Here is a 2,500-nt window from a genome sequence, read left to right as displayed (position 1 = left end):
ATTTATATAGCGCCTTTCAAGGAACCCAAGGCACTTAACAGAAGAGGGGGACAAACATAATCCATTGATTGATTGAACTAATTTTACCATTGATGGATTATGCAGATGTGGTCTACCAGGTTGCATCCCAAACGAATCTCATTCCTCTCAATACAGTTTACAACAAATTATGCAGATTTGCTCTTGGATGCCCTTTTACAACTCATCACTGTCTAATGTATGAAACACTGAATTTGCCCTCTCCCACTGTAAGAAGACACAGCGCCACTGGTTACAATTTATTTTCAAATGTATTCATCTTAATTATCCGCTATATCTAAAACAATACTTGACTCCATATTCTTCCAATTATTATTTAAAGGCATTCTAGCCAACTCTATTCTTCCATACCTACACTTTCAACACTCTCAAAAGCAACAGCCAAGAAAGCCTTTTTGTTCAAAGCCCCTTCTGATTGGAATAACTTACCTGCAAATACTCGTTTCATCTCATCTTTTTATTTATAAAAAAAATGCGCTGTCTTCTTACTTTCAAAGTACATGTACATGTTTTTTAGTTTATCATTTTTAGTTTATCATTTATATACTGTATACTATCATGACTTTCACTACTTATCTCATACGAAGTAACGATCCATTCCTATCCTTGCTTGATTTGTGTTTTGTTTGTCCTGTTTATTTTGCGATCTTATTTTGTAATGTAATTTCTCAGTTGATTTTGTTGTTGTAGACTGTTTCGATGTCCAATGTTTTTTGTGGGTTTATTTTTTTCTTCTGAAAATGTACATACGTTGTATTGTGTTAGGAGCCCCTCGAAAACCAGATGCTACATCTCAAGGGGTTATTCCGAATAAAGAATTTCAATATAAATCAGAGGGACATATACCTCTATAAAGAGGGAGACACACTAAGGTGCAGGGACGTGCACAGGACTTTAGAGGGGCAGGTGCTCAAAGGCCGAAAAGGGCACTACACTTGTGTGTATATATTAACCGAGCGCGCGTAGCGCGCGAGCGAAATTTTTAAGGGCCCTTTTCGGGCGGGGGGCCCCCTTTTTATGCTTTTTGGGGGGTTTTGGTGATCAAATATTGAATATTGAACTATAATAATCAGTGCAGGAGCTCACTTATCCTTGAAAGACACTTTTATCACTGACTTAAAAGGCCCACACATCTCCATAAATGTTCAGGGGGGAGGGAATAAGTGCTTACCCTACAGACCCCAAGAAGTGCTGTATATTCTGTATTGATTAATATAAATGCATTTTTTATTCCAATCCCGATTTGTATTTGAGATTCCCAAATCCCATCAGACTTGACTTCTTCGTGTCCCTCAATGAGTGTAATACCAGCATTCAACAGCGGTTTCTATCATCATCATCATCATCATCACCCACGCTATGCATAAAATATATAGGTCCGCGGAGAGGCACGCTGAGGAGGCCGTGCAAACTGCAATGGAATATGGGGCATCTCTCTCTCTTTACCTAATATTTTGATTCTATCCTAAACATTTTCAGTTGGAAGGGCAGTCTATATGCGTAACGGTAAAAAAATAATCAGAGGAACATATACCTCTATCGTATAAAGAGGGAGACAAACTAAGGGGAAGGGAATCAGAGGAACATATACCTCTATCGTATAAAGAGGGAGACAAACTAAGGGGAAGGGAATCAGAGGAACATATACCTCTATCGTATAAAGAGGGAGACAAACTAAGGGGAAGGGAATCAGAGGAACATATACCTCTATCGTATAAAGAGGGGGACACACTAAGGGGAAGGGAATCAGAGGAACATATACCTCTATCGTATAAAGAGGGGGACACACTAAGGGGAAGGGAATCAGAGGAACATATACCTCTATCGTATAAAGAGGGGGACACACTAAGGGGAAGGGAATCAGAGGAACATATACCTCTATCGTATAAAGAGGGAGACACACTAAGGGGAAGGGAATCAGAGGGACAGTTGGGTAAAGGAGGGAAGTCAGGCAGAGTTGTTGAGCAAGACACTTAACCCCTAATTGCTCCCGATGAGCAGGTTGGCACCTTGTGTGTGAATGTGTGAGTGAATGGGTAAACATTTGAACAACAAATTGTAAAGCGATTTGGATAAAAGCTGCACCATTTACCATTCAAGATTAAAAAAAAAACGTGACCATCTGACCGTTGACCGTGTCGTGTCGTCCTCCCAGGTGTTCATCTTCTCCAGGTCGGAGGTCGCTCCGGGGGTCTACGAGTGCTGGGGACACTTTGCCGAGTCGTGGGGCCTGAAGGCCTACGTGACCTGGATGACCATCTCCGTCTTCATCCTCCCCGTCCTCGTCATCACCGTGTGCCAGGTAGGGGCGGGAGGGAAGGGACTGGAGGAGAATGGAGTAACGTAGAATAGAATGGAATAAAGTAGAGTGACATAGAATATAATAGAATAAAAAGGCTAGGGCGTAGCGGAGATTGCGTTCGTCACCAACCCCGGAGCTGTGAGCTGGATTCGCCTGTTC

General features: G+C 41.8%; 1 protein-coding gene across 1 annotated transcript in view; it reads left to right on the top strand.

Moving 5' to 3' along the window:
- LOC311243450 (oxytocin receptor-like) overlaps window positions 1–2,386 on the top strand; it is a gene marked incomplete at its 3' end in the record, with an annotated part of 74,827 nt that extends 72,441 nt beyond the window's left edge. Inside the window, exon 4 of the mRNA XM_084332683.1 lies at window positions 2,195–2,386. Coding sequence (XP_084188809.1) covers window positions 2,195–2,386 — 192 coding nt within the window. The remainder of the gene's footprint in view (window positions 1–2,194) is intronic.
- Window positions 2,387–2,500: the final 114 nt, after the last annotated feature.

The sequence above is a fragment of the Notolepis coatsorum genome, assembly GCF_963971535.1.
Source record: "Notolepis coatsorum genome assembly, chromosome: 17".
In the NCBI taxonomy this organism is placed as follows: Eukaryota; Metazoa; Chordata; class Actinopteri; order Aulopiformes; family Paralepididae; genus Notolepis; species Notolepis coatsorum.
Note: the sequence above shows the minus strand (reverse complement) of the source record. Positions and strands in the feature narration are given on the sequence as shown.